The 21688-nt window shown below is 30.0% G+C and overlaps 1 protein-coding gene across 1 annotated transcript in view; it reads right to left on the reverse strand.

Annotated features, from left to right (window-relative positions):
- Window positions 1–14584, reverse strand: part of LOC111642310 (transmembrane protein 130-like) — a 21119-nt gene extending 6535 nt beyond the window's left edge. The window contains exons 1-2 of the mRNA XM_023388642.1: window positions 14369–14584; window positions 1944–2236 (exon numbers count right to left, since the gene is read on the reverse strand). Coding sequence (XP_023244410.1) covers window positions 1944–2091 — 148 coding nt within the window. The 5' untranslated portion in view covers window positions 2092–2236; window positions 14369–14584. The remainder of the gene's footprint in view (window positions 1–1943; window positions 2237–14368) is intronic.
- Between the last annotated feature and the right edge of the window lie 7104 nt (window positions 14585–21688).

Here is a 21688-nt window from a genome sequence, read left to right on the forward strand (position 1 = left end):
TTATATATGTATAAAATTTAGATGTGTAGTATCGTACATATAAGATTACCAGATTTCTATGACTGGACTAAAAGACGCTTAAAATGATTAATGCTACCACTCTTCAACTTTCACTTTATCCTGTCCCATCCAAAAAACAAAGAAAAAAGTAAAATTGAATGAATTTTTAGTTATTTTATGTTTATATTTTTTAGATTTTAATTTAAAAATTATAGTTTTCATACTGACAATAAATAATTGCAAATTTTAGTTTAAGTTAGAATTTAAAATATTTAATGGTAAACCATATCTTTCTATGCATTGATATACTATGCAAAGATTGATTATATAAGGATAGGCAATATAAGTGTGTGAAATTCCACCACTGCCATTACGAAACATGGATTTGAAAAATGATAATAAAGAACATGGACAGGTTGGCTAAAGTAAAAGACTGTCCTTTGAAATAAAGAACATCTGGCAATCCTAAGAAAACATTAATTTCATAAATTTGTCTAGCTTTTAAAGATAATCTCTAATTTATTTTTGTTTTTGGCTGGAATATTTAATGGCAAAATGAACAAAATTAATTCAGTAATATTTAGGTTTTTTATCTATATTTTGATTATACTATACTACTAAGGTTTTCAGATCCATAAAAACAGACTAATCACACTTTAATTACTAGTTCAAAATGTAATTATATAGTTGCCTATAATAATGTAATTATTATTAAAAATAAACTGATTTTTTAAGTAAAGAATACTGCATAGCATCTACATAAGAAATGTATGTCAGTCCACTAATGTATCCTGTAAAAGCATTAGAGTTATTGGAGCATCATAATCATATTAAATCTATTATTTTGACAACAATTGCATTTTAATACCTGTTTGTTTTTATGGTAGTAACAGTGATAGTAGTTGTATAAGTATCAACAGACTAGTAACCAAAGTATGATCAGTCTGTTTGTATGGGTCTTGTAATTTCAATAGTGTAGTATAAAATTAATTCATATTAAGTAGAGTTTGGATTAGTGAGAGTTCACTGTATTTATGCACGCTTGTGCTTTTATTAAGTAAATGTCATCAACTAACTTCTGTTTATAAATTAATGCTATGAAAATGAAATATTTTAAATTATATTATGGTATTTTTATGCAAATAATTCATAAAAAGTCATTTGAAATCAGATATGAGTTGTGCAATGGGATAGCTTTACTGACAATTTTACAACTTACAATTTATTATGAAATACTTAGATTTTCCTTTATATTCAAAGTCACCAAGAGCATTTTCAGAAAATGTGAAAAATCCTTCTCACACTAAAATATTTTCCCATATTTAAATAAATGCATTTCCTTTAAATAAAATGCATAAAAATTTGTTTAAAAATAAATTTCTTGAATCTTATTTAAGCTTCTTATTTCTTTCTAATTAATTTTCTTAGCTTTTCATCATAAATTTTAACATTATCAATAATTATACTTTGATTTGTACTCAACAAATATTTTTGACACAATAGAAGATTCTATGCCAAATATTTTGGCTTTTCCATTTCAGTTATTTTATAATTACATTTACAATGAACTGCTAACAGAAATGAAACAGAATTTTTTTTCTTTTTCAAATGTTTTAGACAATAAAATGCTTACCAATAATGTATCATGTTTTCAACATTACTTTAGAGATGTAGAGTAGAGCTTAATGCAAATTATGTGAAGGTTTTATTTCAGTTCTAGCAATTTTTTTTCAATTTATATGTTATATGCTGCTGCAAGTTATCTGCACAAAAATATGATATAATAAAATGAAGAAGACACTGACAACTCAGTGTCTTCTTCATTTTATTATATCATATTTTTGTGCAGATAACTTGTGTCTTCTCCATTTTATTATAAGGTATTTGGTGTGAAAATTATCATATTGATCAATATGATATATCCTTAAAAATAAAAAAATTACCTGTTAAATTAAATTTCATTTCTCCAAAAGCAACCATCCTTTCATGATGTCTGTGTACTTTCACCTTCATTGTATAAACACCTGCTTGATATTTTCCACTTTCATACTTATAAGTATAGTTGACACTTTGTCCTCCTGAAAGTGTCATTTTGTTTGAATACCTTGTTTGAATACTGTATTGTCTTGAAAAACAAATTCATGTAAATAATCAGGATCATCTATTGTTGCATAAAATCTAATTTGAGAATCCAATATAGCAGGACCATCATTCTTTAAAGTGAGATTGAAATTATCTGAAAGAAATTTTTAAAATAAATAACCAAACAATCACCTTAAATAATTGGGTTATAAATCCACTATTTAATGATTAAATACTAAGTAATTTGTTTATAGAGGTAGACTCTAGGCACCATCTCTTATCTAAATTAATAATTATAATTTTAATAATTTATTTAAAAGTGTAGAATTATCTGGAATTAGCCTGGAGTGGGGCATGAACCCTCAACTTCCACTTGCCGTATGGTATGCTTGCCAGTTGTGCCATCCAAACCCTGAGCAAGCCTTCCCTTCCAGATGTATTTAAATTTAGATATAACCTTACACAGTTAATCACGGCACCAGCTGGAGACAACTCCTATGCCCACGGTTATATCTACATATGAAAGCAAAGGCATTCTTGGGGTCCGAGTGGCGCAACTGGCAAGCAGAGGTTGTGGATTCAAGTCACAACCTAAGCCAGCTTTCTTCTTCCAGACAATAATTATTAAGTTAGATAAGAGATGGTGTCTAACATCTACCTCTATAAACAAATTACTTGGTATTTAATCATTAAATAGTGGATTTATAGCCTGATTATTATAGGTGATCATTTCATTATATATATATATATATAAATATAAATATGTAATATAATATTAAAATGGCAATGCATTTTTTTTTTGGCCAGAGTTATAAAGTATAATTAAATATATTATTAAAAGAACACTGTTTAGCATTTTATTTAATAACAATTTAATTAATTACTTAAACTTACTGTAGTCAGAAAATCTTTTATCATACATGTTAAATTTGTAAAGGGTGTTTATAAAGTTTCTATCTATTTCAGTAAAAGAAGAATTTTTATTGTACAGTCCAATGAACATGAATGCTTGAGAACAATACATTAGTGGAAATATAACATATTCAAGAAAAAAATTAGAAATTTGAAAGAATTTTGTTAAACAAGTCCTACAGATAAAACCCAATATTTGAATGATTATTTGTATGAAAAATGACACATATAAAATTAACAATAAATATGATAAAAATACATCGTTTGATTTTAATTCTTTTATACTCAAATGATTGCTATAATTAATCAGGCTTTAAATATGCTATTATTAACAATTAGATATTAAGTAACTTGCATTTCATATTATCGCTGTTTATAGTTTTTTGTCAAAATTACATGAGGACACATTTGGGGTTCCCTGTTTTTCATTTAATCAGTTTAAAAAAGTTATTTCTGATCTTGATTTATTTTTTAAGGTATTTATTTTTATAAAAAAGGTTAAATTGTTTATCTCATAATGTGTACAATATATATATGATTTTGATTTTCTTCTTATTGTTTTTAGGCTTAAAGCGAAAGTTGTGGTTATTTATGTAAATTTTGTCTTGGGGCGTGGTCTGCCTATTATTTAACCTGTGGTTGTTTGGACTGCTTGGGAGACTATCCGACCTTTTTTGGAGCGTGTTATAACGTACTATTTTTTTTCTTTTCTAGGTAAGTTTAACCTAGGTAATTCTTAATTAGATTCGGATAGTTCTCTCAAGTAGTTCTTTAAGTAGTTCTTTAAGTTTTGTGGAATTTTCTATTAATATAATAATATGTTGTTGTCATTGTTGGATACATTTGTGGAATATGTATATATTTATTTTTGTAAGGTTATGTATATATTTTGTTTTTTGTTCTATCTCCGCATCATGGTTTTGTAAACCAGAATGCTTAAATAAATAAATAAAATTTATTAAGTAACTTGATATTAGAAGTAGAGATTAGATACCATCTCTTATCTAAATTAATAATTAATAAATTTAATAATTTATTAAATAATTTAGAACCATCGGGAAGAAAAGAACTAGCCCGGAACAGGACTTGAACCCACAACTTCTGCTTTATACAGTGCACTTGCCAGTTACTTAAAGAATAAAAACTGTTTTGCTGTTTATCCACCACTATCTTTTTTAAAGATATCTGTTATGGGTCATATGATTACTCATTTCACTATTCTCATTTTGCAAAAAGGCAGTAGAAATCAATTGACTACATGAAAATAAATTCTGCTTTCACTTTGTTAACAACTATATCTGAACCATGCTTAAGGCTGGTTTACGGACAACAGTTTATTGAAAGTTTTACCTGTTCAGTCAAAACATATCAACCAAAATATTGTATATGGATAGCAAAACATAGGATTTTCTGAACTGAATGAAGATGGAGATTCTGTCAAAAGACAGATGAAAAAAAGCATCATTTTCTGACAAAGTCACAGACAAATCATTTCATGTAGATGCTTGTTGTGTCTTAACCAACATTTTCACTTCAGTTCTTAATCCAGCATGCTACTAGTATGATATAAAATTTTGGTGTGCTGTTACCAAAATTACAATAGTGCCTTGTACTTTGAATTTAATTCATTCCAGGAGGCCATATGAAGTCAGAGTAAACTTTTCCCATTAGAAATAATGGAAAGCAAATTAATCTATTCCCAAACCCAAAACAATATCCATTTTGATAATCTTAAAACAGCAAATATGCATTTAAGATAAAAATAACAATTACATGCCCTAATAATAAGTTAAAACACAAGAACAAATAATAAAATATGTAAATACTGAATAATAAAATAAAAATTGTATTAATTGGTCACATTCCGAGGCCTTCAGCAACTTAAAATGGCTGCCAAATCTGCCACAAGTGTGCCATTTTCATGCTTCCCAATTACTTCCTCTTTCACCTCAAATATCAATATTATACTCTTCCTCAGACTTCATTGCCTTCACACACTTCTTGAATGTTATGGTTAATAGGTAAAGATTATATTAGGTTGAACAGGCAGTTTTTGCGTATTTTTGACAACTGTTGTTCAGCGATATCAGCTGAGGAAGCGCCACTTTCCTTGCATTTTCTAAAATATAAATACATATTGTGCAATTATTTTCATAAACAAGTTCTTATATCTTTGTTTCATGTCAATGTATTTATTTTAGAATTAAAATAAACTGTTTATTTTTGTCATTTCCAGTATTTGTTTATAATTTTTATGGAAACATAGCTTCCCTATCATCAAATGTCACTGCACACTACTGCTGTTGTTACTTAACATAGATGTGTGCTTAATTATAAGGTTGTAACATTTAATACATTATTGCTAATGAGAAATTGTATTCTTTATTTAGAAGCTTATTTTAAACTTTTTGCTTCACATTTAGTTTAAATAAAATCAAGTTGTAATGTCATTGAATAAAAAGCATATCCAGCATATTATGCTTTATGAGTTTCAGAAATGATATAACACTATACAAACAGTAAAAATAAAATAAAATATTCATAAGGTGTATGGGAAGATGCTCTTAAACTTTAAACATGTCAAATGTGGTTTAAAAAGTTCCATTTGGGAATTTGAACTAAAGGATAAAAAACGTAGGGAGTGCCCAAAAGCCATCAATTAAAAAAAATGCAGGAAGAAATTCTTAAAAATCAATGAATAACACACAATACAGTACATAGTGTATAATCAAACATCAAAAATACAGCATAAAAAAGCACTGAAAACATATATGAGTAATGCAAGAACCAAAGGAAATTTCAGTGCACAACAGATGGCATTTACACTTCAAGCTCATTTTTTACACTGGGTGCATAGTTCAAACTTCAAAACATTGTTTAAACTCTGAGGCAAATTTTATCAAATATGCCATTCAAAGTTTGAAGCATTTGAAGTACAGGGAACCACAGTATGCCTAAAATTGTCAAAATTTTCTCTTGGAAGTGGAAATAAAAATTATTATTACATGTTGTAAAGAAAAACCAATTTATTGAAAAATAGAGATGTAATAATATTATATGTGGCTTTAAAAGGCATGATGCATGCTTAATAACTGCTTATAAACAGCAATTATGAAATTTCATATCTTTATAGCTTCTATTATTCACTAGCTATCTTAAAGTAGCAATTAATTTATGAGGCTTGCTAGAACTTCTCTTGCAAGTGTCTTTTTTTCAAAATTTTTGGAACAACTAACAATTATACAATCATATATATATATCCATTTGCAAATACAACTTACACACATTAATAACAAAAGTTACAATAAAACTTTTTCATATTGCTGGTTATTGGTGGTGGTGATGTTATTTATTGATGATTGGTAAACACATTCCCTTCATTCAAAACATCTTTCCCATACACCTCACAAACTGAATATAGTGAACTTTACAATCAGTGAGATTGGTGATCAACATGCTTCTCTGTAAATAGCTGAGAAATATTGTTAACAGTATATGAAAGCTAAAAACTTTCTAAAAATGTAATAAATAGTCTAAAAGACTGCTTGACTGTAAAACAGTCAATGATCTGTGAGGAAGTTCTTACATTAAAAATGATCTTCATAACAATAGCGGAATTACATAGTCAAAACAATAAATTATTTCAAAATTGTATTTTTATTTACAACACAATAAATTATACCAAAATTGATGGTTAATTTTAATGAAAAATTAACCCCAAAAAATTAAAACCAAAAAGATGGTTTTTCTTTAATCTTTTTAATAACTTGATATGCAAAAGACTTTTTATGCACATAATTTACTCTGTTATTAAATGTAATTAATAAAAATTTTAAATTTACATTTTGTTAAATGATAGAGAAAAACTGAATTCCTAAAACCACAACACTTTTTCTAAATTTTAATTTTTGCAAAATATAAAAAAATCTAATCCTATCTCAAAAAATATAATTTTCAAATTTTATACAGAACCAAAAATGCAATTTTTTTAATATATTATATTTAATTTTGAAACATTCAAGAAATCATTTAGATTTCAACAAATATAGTATTTGTAATAAATTTTATTCTAAGGAAATTTATTAATGATATCATATTTAGTATAGCAAATACTGAATAAAATTCAGTTAATTAAATGTATTAGATAAAAAGAAAATTATGTTATGCAGTGGGAGTTGTGCCAAAAACTCTGACCTAAAAGACCTGTTGTATACCTATAAATTATGTTACATATTTTTTAAATTTTACATTTCAAAATCAATTATTTCAATGTTATGTTGTGCAATTTTTAAGTTAAATAATCAATTATAAATTTTTTATACCATATTTAGCACTAACAGATACTTTATAAATCTTTCATCATCATATATTGTTAAGTAAATTTCTCTTTCACAAGTCTATTAAAATTTTCTTTTCCTATGGCAAAAATAATTTATTAACATGCTGAATATAAATGTGATTTACAAATATAAAACAAATAAACAAAATAAAAATCGTTTAAGAATTAGGCAATTTTTATTTTGCCTAATTCTTAGACAATATAGTTAAATTTTAACTGAAATTGATCAAAGTGTAATATTATTTTGAGCCAATTTATGCAATATGTCATTGAAAGCTGAAACTTATACTAACATTAATTAATATCACACCTTTCTAACAAAGTATTACTGGAAGACATGAGGAAGATATGACAGTGATTAATGTTACAACCAATATAGATATAAATGACCAAACAACTTTCATATTTAAGAATTAAAAAAAATAGAATAAGATATAATCTTGTTTGGTTTTATACACATATTTCAATATTCTTTAAAATTTTTATTATTCAAGAATAAGTCATAATTATATACAGCATTGTCATATGATTTAACTAATTATTTTCTCATGTAATTTCAGATTTACAACCAGGGTTGTGGAGTCGAAGTTGTGGAGTTTTGGTGTTTTAGCCGAAGTCGGAGTCAGAGGGTAAGGAAAAGTCGGAGTCGGTAGACTTTTACGCGACTCCACAGCCCTGTTTACAACACACTGTGAAATCTGTATGAACTGGGATCATATGGTACCAAATTACTTTTTTCATTTTGACAAGTTTGTTTGGAACAGTATTTTATTTTTATCATTTTCAAACTACACCAGATAAAATGTCATGCAGTTACATTATTTTTTAATAGTAAAATCACTTAAATACATAAAAAAATTTTATTACTAGGTTTAATCAAAATGTGATTCTAACTAAAGATGGGCATATTTGAATGCAAGAGTTAATAATTATTCAATCCTAAAAAGTTTTCAGTGTTCCCATGAGCTTGTGCTAGTTACTTGAGTTATGACTACCTCAGATACATCTCGATTCCATGAGTTTTAACATGGGTACAACTCAAACTGATTAGTTGTAGCTTGTAATAAAGATTTCTTGTATGTAATAATTTATGTAATAAGTTTTGAGCTCTTGTTGAAGTTTGTTGTTTTATTTTAGCATTAGGACATCAAGTATAAGGAGACTTTACTTACCTACAATGCAAAAATATAAATATATTGTGTCATGAATGCCATTGTAAATTAATACTCTATGTAGTGGTTAAGCTCTTTAGATTATAATTCTTTATGTAAAATGGCATTGCTATTTTGTAAAAAAGTAAAAAATTTGCTGCATTCAGACAACAGCAAGCATCCTTTGTGTGTGTTGTGTGTGTACTGTACATGCAATGTTGGACATCCTGTGCATATGTCCTGTGTTTATCCAGATATACACTGTTATGCTGTAAAGTACTATTTTATTTTTCCGACTTTCCAACGATTATCGACACTACTGTGTGCCGGAAATAGCCGTTCCCTAACGGGTACTTTACGCGGATTTGCGTTAGTGTGCCAGGCCTGGACTTTAAGCGTGCACCGAATTAAATAATGACAAAGTTGTCAATAACAAAATCAAACTTTTAGTAATAAACTATATACAGTATTTAGTAAAAATCAAACAATAATTTATTCAATGAAATTCAACAAGAATCAATCCGACAAACTCAAATCAATCTATTTCTAACTTAATTCTATTCCCCTTGGAATTCGACAAAATCAAAGAATTAACTTATAAACAATAATTCTTATAAATTAAAGATCCTAATCGTCACCTCAATATACTAGGAACCTATTTCCTCAAACTCTCAAGACTTTCTATAATCGTCAATCCATAAATCGAATAACTTCAAAATCCTATCGGACACCTCTCTCGTTCACTGCTACGAAGCTCACCAAAGCTCGTTGCTATCAGGAATTCACCTCGTTCGTTTTCACTTGAGTTAGAGGCTTTATAGTGTGAGGTGACGTCACAATTCTGAATGAGATCACTCTCCTCATTTACATACTTATCTGTAACATTAAATTTTTCTTGTTTATCTGGCAGATTATTTTCCGACAATACTTCGCTAACCTTTTACATTATTCTTTTTAACAATTATCGGGATACTTTATTCTTTTAAGGTGTAGCGATTCCTAACTGGGTTGTGGGGTCTTCCCCCCCTTTTTCTCGGTGCGGACTTACTTTTTTCCGCTTGGGAAGCGCAAGTGTGCGCGAGTTTTCTACGGCGCTTTTCTTTCGTTGGGGAGTTGGTTTTTCTTCTATTTTTAAGTTACTAAGGTGAATGGTGAGGAAACTTCGTCCTAACAAAACATAAGCCCCAAACAAAAATAGAATAATAAGCAAAATAAAAGTAAATAAAAATAACGTTCGGACTTGGTTCCTTACAATGCTGTGTAATAACTTATGACAAATTTATTTTCTACATCTAGTTTGCTTGCTTCTTATAAATAAAGTAAATTAAAATATAGTTTATTTTTTATAGTGAGTGAAAATGAAATTAAATTTAGGAAGAATTAGACAGAATTAAGAATCATACTTGAGAATGATTTCTGTATGTGGAATGATCAAATTAAAACTAAACAATTAAAAGTAAGAAATATAGTGTGTACATTTCACTTGCAGAAAATGATCAAATTACCAACAAAGATGATGATGATGATATTTAATTGTCTAATCTTCCTGGCAAACAGATTATTTCTTTAGCTACAATTAATAAAGGTATTTCATCAGAGATGAAATAACTTCATTACCCAGCAAAGAAATTATATAAAATAAATGTATTCCAGCAAAGAAGGTAAAAGTGTGGTAATTGTGTTATGAGGATCTACCAAAAAAAGACAATACAATACCTTTCAAAACTATTCACATAAACTATCTGTTGCTAATGTTTTTCATAATACTGATGAAATATTCTTAGATAACAATGCCATATATTTATTAACAACAGAAACTGTGACTTATGCAGCCCAGTCTGGTAACTCTAGTTAACACTATCAACTGATGAGATGAGAACATTCATTTGAATTTTATTACTCTGAATATTGCAGTATGTCATGGCAGACTATATTGGTCCACTAAGATACATACACACAATGAACCGGTAACAAATTCAATATGTCTAAATACATTGAATTTGCTACCATATTTGAAGAGATGATGGAGTATTCTCATGCTGCAGATAATTTCAAACTCTGCCAGGATGACAGGTTTACAAAGGTATGTTCATTCTTGAATATTTTGAATAGAAACATTCCCTCTTATGACATTGTTTTTGAACCATTAATTGATGAGCTGATGAATTCATACTATAGATGGCATTTAACTAAATTTATATATAAAATAATTAATTCAGAACACTGCCAAAAGACAGAGAACACTTTCTGGATACAGAGTCCAATATCCTACTTGTCAGATGAAGTGATAATGTATGGTATTTATTGCTTTCTATAAAAAAAAGTGGATACACTGCAGGAGTGATATACTACAGGGAGTGATACACTGCAGGAAAAAATTCTATGACATATGTAATTATTATTTATGAACATATGTGAATGAATTAAAAACATCTCCCATTACAAAACTGAATTTGTGATAAGAAATGATACTCTCCAGTACCGTTTTTCTGTTCTGTAAATGTCCAGTACTGTAAATGTTTATGTAAACAATGCTTGGCATTTTTCTTGAAAAGACATATGAAAAAGATATGCTGTCATTCATGTGGTGATTTGTGTAATGTTGGCTAAAGAAATATGGAAATTTTCCAAAAACTCCAGGTAAATTATGTAATTTGTGTATTAACACTATGAATACAGAGATGTTCTGACAAAGTGAGTCATGATTTTGTGTAAAGTGAATTAAAAAAAAAAGTTGAAGATGCAAAACAATGCCATAGTCAAACAATATATATTTGTAAAAAGTGTAAAGTTCCTTTGCATTTATCTCATAGGATAAAACAAAAAATATGACTGAAAGTACTGTATTCTTTCATCAATTATTAATTCCTTATATGAAGCATGCAATGCCATAATGTTGTAAATACCATTTTTCTCTAAATACAGTTTATTGAAGAATTGAGTTTTAAACGCAATGTTTTCTGCTGCAAAAAATATTATGGCAATATTAGCACTGTAAGTGGCTGTATTTTAAAGTTGAATATATGTGAAGTCATAACATTTAAAGCACCAAAGTGCAAGTGACATGACTTTTGGTACCTAAAAACACTACAGCTTATATTTATATCATTTTGATATTCCAAAGAATTTGTAACCTAGTGAGTTTTTTACTATTTTATTGTAAAATTAAAATGAATTCATTCACTAGATTTTTACCACTCCTGAAAAGTTTGTTTTTTTGGTATTTACAACATTATGACATTGCATGCTTCATATATGCTTTATATAATAATTATTTCTTTCTGTTAGCTAACTTTTGTATTCATGGATTTAATAAAGAAAATTGTATTTTTCTTTCCTTGTCATATTCTTTCCAAACTCTGCCCTACTGGAAAATTTGTGCAGACATCCACGCCTGTATGCCTGCCATGCATTTTGTCCAACTGCAGTATCATGTGGGATGCCCAGTAATGCATTCATGCAACAACAAATTTCTAGCATTATTATGAACAATACATTAAAAATATAAATTTAAGCACTACATATGATCTATTTGCATCATTACTCATAACATGTGTGACTGTCACAAAAACTTTCTCGACATATTTGGCTTAATAATTTAATATTTCATTATTTATAATTTAGACAGCTTTTCAATCTTCAATTAAACAAATGTATCAAGAAATAATAAGTCAATTAAACTAATTTTGCATTTCAAGTAATAATTATAATTCACTTTAATTTGGAGACAGATACTTATTTGTAACCTATTTGTAAATTAAATACATCCTAAATTTTTTATTGATCAATCTAACAATAATGGTAGAAATTGGAAAAGAAAAAGAGAGAGAAAGAAATTCCTCTTACATTAAATAATAAAAATCTTTATAATTTCAATGTCGCTTGCTCTCTCTTCAATAACAAAGCAAAAAATATTATTACATCATATTTTCTCCACAATATTAAATAAAATTTTGTTATGCTATTTTTTTTACAATTTTTATATTATATTAAAATAAATAGGATACATTTTTAAATTTTTATAACAGGTTTAACGTTAATTCTTATTAACATTCAAGCATTTTAAATATTTTATTAAATATTTTACAAATACATAGAGAGAATATTTGATATACAAAATATATATCCATTAACATTTAATAAAATATACAAAATATTTATCCATTAACATTTAAATTGAATGAATGATCAATGAAGCAAAATTCTCTTAATTTTTTAATATAGTTATAATTGCATTGTAAAATTTTAAAAATTTTAAAATAGTTAAAGGTTAAAGTAACAAAAAGCAAAAGATTAACATATTTCTATACATAAATAATACAAAACATGTATGAAAACATAGCCTCTATAAAAATAAACTTGTCTAAACAGAAAACTCTCAGAACAGAATGATTTGCTATGTAAAATGCTATAAGAAGTTGGAAACCTGTCTAACATGAAAATGGAATACTTTTTGCATATCAATTACTTAATATAAACTGAGTAAAGTGGAATCAAAATTTAATTTTATGGAAACAGAATTCTAAATTATAATTAAAGCACATTCCAAAGGTACTGATATTTTACACACACTTTTTTTTCTTCCAAGTACCAAATTTTAGTGCTGAAAACTCTAAAACGTATGTTTTTGAAGCATAATCAAAGGATAAGCAGATTTACATAACGATAACTTTCAACATTTTTTAAACTTTTCTTTTTTCTACATCAATAAAAATATAACAGCAGAAACCTGTCAAAATGAAAGAGTCTAACCAGTACTATCACGTTCCATTTTATGCAAGTTTTACTGTATACAATTATTCTTAAATATTTCTATTCTCTTATATATCATATTGCATTTTAACATTTATAATAATCTCTCTCTTCATGATTATTATATTAACATATCTGATTAACTTTTTTCTATTTCAAACACAAACATTGAACCAATTTACGGTGTGGAACGATCGACTAATCATAAAAAACAAACGTTTTCGAACCCCTTCTGGGCTCTTCATCAGGTTTTAGCTCGTAAATTCGATTGACGAATGTTGTTCAAATAACTTCGTTCCTGCGATCAAATTTACGAGCTAAAACCTGATGAAGAGCCCAGAAGGGGTTCGAAAACGTTTGTTTTTTATGATTAGTCGATCGTTCCACACTGTAAATTGGTTCAGTGTTTGTGTTTGATATATAGGTATGGTGAGTAGTGAGTTTTTTTTTTCTATTTCTTTAAAAATGTTGAGAGTAACTTCAATATAATTCAGATATAAAAACTATTATAACTTTCTTTTAATAACAAAGCCATATACCAATATATTCTAACACTAATTAATAAAAATAATGAAATGGATACTCATTAATACTTTAACACCAATAAGCGACATTGTATTCTTGTTACGGTTTGTTTTAACAATGGAATTTCACGTACAGACATAATATTTTATACTTAAATTTCGATACTCACATGAACATCAAGAAATGCACGACTACAGTCAAACTTGATGAATATTATAGAAATTATATATTTATTTTATTTTGATATCAATATGCATAATGACGAGGAAAATAACTGATTGCCTATCATTAATATTTTCATATAATTATTTATGTAATATTAACACCAATGATGACATTAAATAATGTAATTAATACCAAATTATAATTTGTTACTTGATTGTTAATACATTTTAGGTTACATTAATTATCAGCACAAATAATATTAATTAAATACAGACTTAATATAGAGGAAAATTGAATATCAGAGCGATATTATCTCAATATAATCTCAAAATCGATTTTTAAGGCGAAATCTAATAGAGTGGAATATAAGACAATGTTGAATCAGTCAATTACAAAAGTTTAAGTAAACATACCCTTGACATGGAAAACTAAATTTACTTACCAAACGCAAAGACGAATTCCACACATATAATTAATAAAATAAAAACAAGCAAAGTTTTCAGTATCATTTCTAATTTTGAATCACTTTTATTTGATGACACGTGATTTATTCATTATATTATAAAACTTAAAAGTGTAAAATGCAAATATAAACACATCACGATTGAAGCCACCTACATCCCACTCCAATAAACACAAGCTTAGCTAGAATCAAGTGGTGTTGCCAGAACAGCTAAGAATATATTTCATTAAAAAAAATCCTTAATAATTCCGTAAATTTTGAATATATTATTTTATAAATTCCTTAAAATAGTGATAAAGAAATAATCACTGATAAAGATAATAAATTTGTAATTTGATATCGTTATCGTTATTCATCGTTATCTAATGTACTACAGTTCATACAAAGGCGCCCACCAGTTGCCAAGCGGTCTTCGTACCCTGAACGCTGGGAGTTCGGTCGTGGGTTCGCGCCTCGCCAGGACGGGCTAGCCAAGTGGAGTTTTCCGGTTTTTCTCCACGTCTGTAACGTCTAAATAGAGGCCAATTTCCCTTAAAAAGACCTCCCGGAAGGCATCCGCCCTAGGCAGATCGCTCAAGTGTTGCGTTGCCATAACATAAAGTGCAAAGGCGACAGCCTTACCGCTCTGGGGGACCCGAGATCGTATCCGAACGGGTCGAAATTTCCCAGGAACTTTTTGGGGTGGTCCGACAGAATATGTCGGTCCCCGGCAGCCCCATTGTGGCTGACCGAAACCATAATGAGTTTGCTAAAAAGAGGCCCTCTTAGTGCCTACATGGCGGAAAGAGTTAAAAAAAAAAATCTAATGTACAAAAGGGTATGTTATTGCAATAAAAACAACAATATTTCTATTAGAAATGTTATTGTTTTTAAATACATAATTTACTTATTGGCATTTATATTTAGAGTGTTATTACTTAATTATATATATCATCTGTATATCGTGCGTTAGAACCATAAGCGGCGAACTGTGAAACTATAATTTTCAAAAAAAAAAAAAGGATTCGAAAATTGAACAAATCAAAAATATTTAGGTAACAGTTTGTAATTTTACATATCTGTTTATAATCCCAAATAAATTGAATATAATGAGAATACTGTACTCTATTATTGAAAAACTGCGAGATTTACAGTTAGACGCTAGTGGATCTATACCTACGATATATTACTGTACACCTATCTCTCTTTTTGCGCGGTAGATACGTTCCAAAGAACGCCGAGTAAAACAAAAATTGTGTAAAAAAGTACAGTACATGCAACTTGTAAAACAAAATGTTTAATAGGATTCAAAACTTTAATAATGCGAAAAAATAAGCAATTTACAAAAGAAATACGAGTTTTTATATTCTAACATAACTTATCGTTAACATTATTTGTACGTAAATATAATAAATAAAAAGTAGCATAGAAAACAAAATCAATATACAATAGTCTCTGATGTATACAGTACTGTACAGTACATACACCAGTGCTTTGTGCTTAAAAGATAAATTAACTCTTGATTTCATTTAAAAAAGTAACTTTTTAACAATAATTCAATTTTAACAAAAATTTAAATTTAAAATTTATGGAATAAACTGTCTTTCCCATGTAAAAAAAATCAATCGCGTAAAAAACGAATTAGTTTCTTTTTGAACCGCGTTATTTCAAAATAGCGTAATAATATACCGCGTAAGAAAGAGATGTGTATATTAACCCTTCGTCTTGGATATTCAAACGTCTTTCCTTCATGATTATAACGAATTAGACTAGATCCATAACGAAATGGCCGATGGTAAGACGACATCTTACACACCAAATAATAATCTTATATAACCTAGTGATCATTTTTTGGTGGCAGAATTTGAGAATCTTTTTTCCGTTATTTTTAATTAAACGTCACTACATATTTATTTTTTACTCTTCCGCCTGTGGCACTAGAATGGCATTTTTTCAAGTCAATTGTGGGTTCGACAAGCCCCACAAGGAGGAGCCGGGTGGTAAGGAAAAGGACGTGATTGACGAAACCTGGACCAACACTCAAATTTATGTGAATGCTGATGACATCACAGTTGTTATCCATGGCAGCACTCCTACAAATCTGCATTAACACACAGCTACTTTCCTTCGTACCTTTGACAAATAGACAAACGTCAACCATGTCATATACTAACCTCACAAAAGTGCCATTCTCCCCATTTCTTTCAACCGCCATCAAAATCAAGATCATACAATCCAGAATCAACATCTGCGCAGCACTGTACCCAACCTCAAGGTGCTAAGTATCCATCTCTCGACTATCCTCACTTAACTCACTTAAGGTACGCACACAGAATATACGTTACTGTGAATGACCGAGAACTGGCGAACGTCAACATTCTCCGGTGAATGCCATCATCCACACAGTCGTTTCGTGCATGTACGAAATATTTGCTAAATATCATTAGTTTTAACTTACACCGGCAAATGTCGAAATTCAGCAAAATGGATAAGGTTGAATAAAAATATTTTTATTACGTTAAGATAAAAATGCAACTTTTAAATACAGTATGCCAAATTAGGAAAAAGCTTAAGTAACAGCACATGTAAATGAACTGTTGAACAAAATAATTCTTAACTGTATGCTACAAAACAATTTTATCGTTTATAGACTAAAGAGGGGTGGGCGAAAACTGTAAACTGCCGGGCTGCAATTTTTAATTATATTTCAAATTTACTTAATTTAAAATATGCGAAATTAGCAGTGGCTTGACCCTGTACATCATACTTTTCTTTTAACAATAGAGTCGTGCCGGTCACCTATCTAACTCCTTTTGGGGGAAAATTTTGCACTGAAATAACGTGACTTGCGGTTTACATCGGAATTCCTGTATATTTAATCGGGGCCTCCTTCCCCTGGGGTTTTCATATTTGATCTCGTCTCTCGTCTAGCTAAGTCCGTTCTCGAAACAAATGGAAGACAGCCAGACAGACGGCAACAGCGAGGATTTTCTAGGTTTACGTTTACAAATCGCAGCCCGATCACACCGCACATTTCGTCGACATGCAAATACAATAAGTGAAAGACCAATCGGGAAGTGAGAAATAAGACGAGGGACCAATCCGAAATGAAAACAGTGGGGAAAAAACTATAAAAATCGGAACTTCAAGGTCGAAAGAATGTCTCCTCCGGATTAAGCCTACAGTGGTGATTTAGATTGTGTTGTGCATCCGCCGATCACCGAGAAGGCCGCGACGTAACAACGAACTATTCTGCTTCGTCCAGATATCCTTCTCGTCCGCACGAACTTTCGCCGTTCCCAAAAGCACCGAGATTTTGAAATTGTCCATTATCGATGTAAGCAACGAATTCGAACAAATAAACGGGTTTTATCTTGTAAAACACTTGTACATCATTTGCTTCCTTCGCCACCTCCCACATGCGCGGTTTCTCTTAGGCTCATTCTGACGCGTGATAGACTTTATTTCCCCCTCAACGTCGGCAAAACTTACAATTTAAATGACGACATTCATTACTGGATGGCGAGATAAAGACGAAATGTAATTTCAGAAGGAAATCTAAGATGATTTATGGAAGAAACGATACACTTTTAAGAAATTAGTAGGAGGAAAACGTTGCAGACAGACCTGAAATAAATGTTTCAAAATTCGAAAAGCCGATTTCTAAATATACAGTTCAGAGTTGTAAAACACCAGCAATAAACGTGCAGAATTTTTAACAAAAGTCGAAGCTCAACAATGGAAAACTTTATGCTTGTTGCCGTATAGATTGTAAGACGTCCGAGCCACTTTGCTCGGCGGGGGAGGGTTCCGCGGGACAACTGCCTGCTCGTTGGGCGGATCCGGCGCCCTGCGCTGAACCCGCAGTTGGTCGATTACATCCGGATTTAAGATACGGATTCCGGTTCCGCCCTGCAGGCCCCTTTGGTAGCAGGGCCGCTCTCCGGGTCATATCCCGTTCTTGAGCCGCCCTACGGGCCCCCTTTGGGATTTTCGCTTTATCGGCGGCCCTGGGGCCCACTGGGACGTCCCGTTGGAAGAACCCCTTCGACCACAAATAAACCAAAAATAGATATAAACACACAAACGATGCACCGGACTGTGCCCCAGTCCGACGGTCAATTTTTTTTTTTTTACACATACACACGCTTCTCGCACTTGTCAGCCAATTTTTTTGGTCGACAACGACGTAACCCCTTTCCAACCCCCTAAAATCCCCATTTTTATTGTAAAAATCGTCATTTAACCTTCAACAATGCAAACGACAATGTATATCGTAACAATGATAACAATTGCTTAACGACAATAAAAAGACTAAATTGCTTCTTCTATTTCACAAATATATTTATTTATTTTTTCATTTTCGTGGCCAAATTATGCAAATATTATTACCGTGGACTTCCTTCTTTCACCATTTCTATGAAACCTTACTCTACTCGTTACATCTAAGTACTAAAATCTTATATAAAGTTTTTTATATAGCAGCGTTGACTGAAAATTGTATATACATTTTTCGCATAACACACACGGCATTTATAATTTAGGTAGCCCGAAATATTACAGGACATTTTTCATTAACATGCTACTATTAAACAAAATGGAAACTCTATAAAGTTATTGAAAAAACTTGAAAAGCAAAATGCGTGGTTCGTCAAGAACTGCTTCGCTTCTCAAACGGTTTTTGGATATTTTAAACTTTCCTATAGTTTATAAAAGCTTTCGTTACGTTAATATAACTTATATATTGATTGTGGTGATTACTCTTCTATCGCCTACTTTTTTTAGATTGTGTTTCGGCAATTGCGACTCTACTAAGCCCGCATTTTACTTGTATTCCGAATAAGCAATATTTCTCTCTCCGATGTTAGCTATGTATGGATTATAATATAGTGCGATGGAAAAGTGTTTTTGCAGCAGCTAAGACGTCATAATTTACATTGTGTCTTTGGACGCGCCACGTCGTTATTTCGTTGGTGGAAGCGCCTTTCGTTTCCCGGACGAACTTTAAATCGCACAATGTCTATTAAATGTTATAACCATAAGATTTACGTTGATTTTTGTTTATTTCTTTATATGTGGTTCAATTCAATGGTTTTGAGTAAAGGCTGTTTCTCACTTATGGAAAAATCCGTACAAAGAATTTTGAGAAATTTTTCTTTTCCTTACCAGTGCAGAAAATCCTGTCGACCAACTTCTAACTTTTCAATGTTATTGTTAATTGTCTACTTGGACTTTACTTATTAACAGGACTTAATACTGGTGTTTAATGATTGGCACAGCAATGAGAGTTAGTTCAGGAAAGAACAAAATTTCTTTATTACATCACCTGTAACCTTCTAACTTTTCATTTACAGAATACTGAAAAGGACTTTCTCGCTCCTATAGCAATCAGGTAAAGATTTAAGTGGTCACCATGCGTGGTCTCGCATGCGTAATAAAGAGTTTCGAAAGAATATAGAATTTGAAGCAGAAGGGCAATCGGAGTTTTGTGCAATCATCTATAGAAGAGATTAATCAAGCGAATGGACAGATCTTAATGCCTTGTTTTTTAGTGTTTTTTTGCATATCTTGCGTTTTATAGAATTTAGCATGGTGTATTATTGTGTTACGTTTTTAATGTTTAATAACCCTCCATAAAGAATAAACCTGTTGATCTTTATGCCTAACTCGTTAATAAACTCTCAAATTTAATTTTCATTAGCCTACTTGCTTTCTGCTTGTGTTATTTAACGCAATTTTGAATTTTTGTGAAATATAAAATACAGCGTAATTAAGGATAAACATTAAAATATATTAAGGCGTCAGAATTAGGCTAAATTGTATGAATGACGCGTTATGGATACTGTATTATTAAGAAGACCTCTCGGAAGGCATTATTCCGGTGCCACCTAGCCACCTAGCATTCCTAATACTATCCACTAAATTTTCACTTTCCATGCCGCAATATAGCCGTTGTAGCTAATGCCCAACTCGTTGTAACCAATAGCCAAAATTTAATTGGCATTTAAACTACTTTTACATAAAATATTAAATTACTTGTTTATTTGTAAAACCATATTATTAAACAATTAAATAATACAGTAGAACTCTAATTATCTAAGATAATGTGGACTGAAAACAGCCAGGGCCAATTCAGATTAAAAATTACAAATATTTTATATGGTAAATCACTTTTTATACCATAGTAAATATAATTATGCATATGAATAGCAATTTTATGCCATATATTACACATATAATGCTTAGAATAGTTTTAAGAATAAAAATATGTATTATTGTAGTACATTTTAAAATAACTGGTTTGTCTAATTTAACATTAAAGTTAAATAATACAAGGTTAAGGTTATACAAATAATCCTCTAGCGATTCTGTAAACATATCTCGTTGAATAATGTGTTACGCATTATTGTTTTTCATAAATTTTCATTCAGTCTATTGTAGATTATAGTTTATCGATTTAGGTCATGGCTGCCCCCCTCTCTTTTAAAGAAAATTGCTAGAGTCCAGATGAGATGAAATTTTTAATTAATTACAACAAAATACATAATTTATTTAGACTAGCGCTTAAATTTCAAATAATTGAAAAAAAAGAAACAGATTTTTAACTAAATCTAAAATTTTTTACCCATAACATCCTTCAAAATTAACTTAAAAAAAAAATAATATACTGTAAAAATATAAAAAAGTTGCTAGGGGCGCCCCCCGTGGCAGAAACCGTTTTTCCGCTTTTATATATAGTAGATAATCACTTAATGACGTTTTGTTAAATTTCCTGGTAATAGATAAAACTGCTTGTACTTTAGATTAAGTATAAATAGAACAAAAATCCTTATTGTGATTGAAGGCGTTTGTGGTTTGGTTTACTGCGCTCCGCCTGGGTGTTTGCGTTGAAGCTTGCAGTCTGGGTTCGAATCACTGGTTGCCTATTTTTTTCTTTTCTCAAAAGGTTTGCCATTAGGCTTGCGTTGCAGCGTGCAGCTGGGTTCACACCCACATGTCGTCTTTTTCTTTTTTTTCTCTCAAACGTTTCTCCATCAGGCTTGCATTGCAGCAATGCAGGTCCTGGGTTCGCGCCCCCAGTCGTTTATTATTTTTTTTTTTCCTTTAAAATATCATTCATCTCGACAGTTACGTCCACACACAGCTAACATACATAATTTCGAACAACGCATTTCAAAATAACTATTGGGTTTCTGTAAATCAATTGATTTATATCCTGGTCCGTACTGTTAGTTTTAACGTAGCGCCATCTATTGGCAGGATATTTAACGAACAGATAAAAATAAATATAATTTTCATAAAAAGAATATAACTTTAAAA

Source organism: Centruroides sculpturatus, unplaced genomic scaffold (genome assembly GCF_000671375.1).
Source record: "Centruroides sculpturatus isolate CEXI.00-Female unplaced genomic scaffold, Cexi_2.0 scaffold130, whole genome shotgun sequence".
Classification (NCBI taxonomy): Eukaryota; Metazoa; Arthropoda; class Arachnida; order Scorpiones; family Buthidae; genus Centruroides; species Centruroides sculpturatus.